This window comes from Neopelma chrysocephalum, unplaced genomic scaffold (genome assembly GCF_003984885.1).
Source record: "Neopelma chrysocephalum unplaced genomic scaffold, ASM398488v2 Primary Assembly neopelma1_79851, whole genome shotgun sequence".
Taxonomy (NCBI): domain Eukaryota; kingdom Metazoa; phylum Chordata; class Aves; order Passeriformes; family Pipridae; genus Neopelma; species Neopelma chrysocephalum.
The window spans coordinates 1-337 of record NW_020911297.1 but is presented as its reverse complement, the minus strand read 5'-3'; the positions used below and the strand labels follow the sequence as shown (position 1 = coordinate 337).

Below are 337 nucleotides of genomic sequence, written 5' to 3'. Positions count from 1 at the left end.
CCCTGAAGCAGAGCAAGCTGCTGCTGCCCATCACCTACCGCTTCAAGCACTGAGGGACCCCCCAAAAGGGACCTCCAAACCAACCCTGGGACCTCCAAACCCAGCCCTGGGACCCCCAACCCACCCCAGACCCTGCGCAAGGTGCAGGCCCTGAAGCAGAGCAAGCTGCTGCTGCCCATCACCTACCGCTTCAAACACTGAGGGACCCCCAAACAGGGACCCCCTAAAAGGGACCCCCAGAGCCCCCCAACCCACCCCCGGGACCCCCAGACCCTGTGCAAGGTGCAGGTCCTGGAACAGACCCATCACCTACCGCTTCAAGCACTGAGGGACCCCC

The 337-nt window shown here is 64.1% G+C and overlaps 1 protein-coding gene across 1 annotated transcript in view; it reads left to right on the top strand.

The window, feature by feature from the left end:
- CCDC106 (coiled-coil domain containing 106) overlaps positions 1–127 on the top strand; it is a 673-nt gene extending 546 nt beyond the window's left edge. Inside the window, exon 2 of the mRNA XM_027706819.1 lies at positions 1–127. Coding sequence (XP_027562620.1) covers positions 1–53 — 53 coding nt within the window. The 3' untranslated portion in view covers positions 54–127.
- Positions 128–337: the final 210 nt, after the last annotated feature.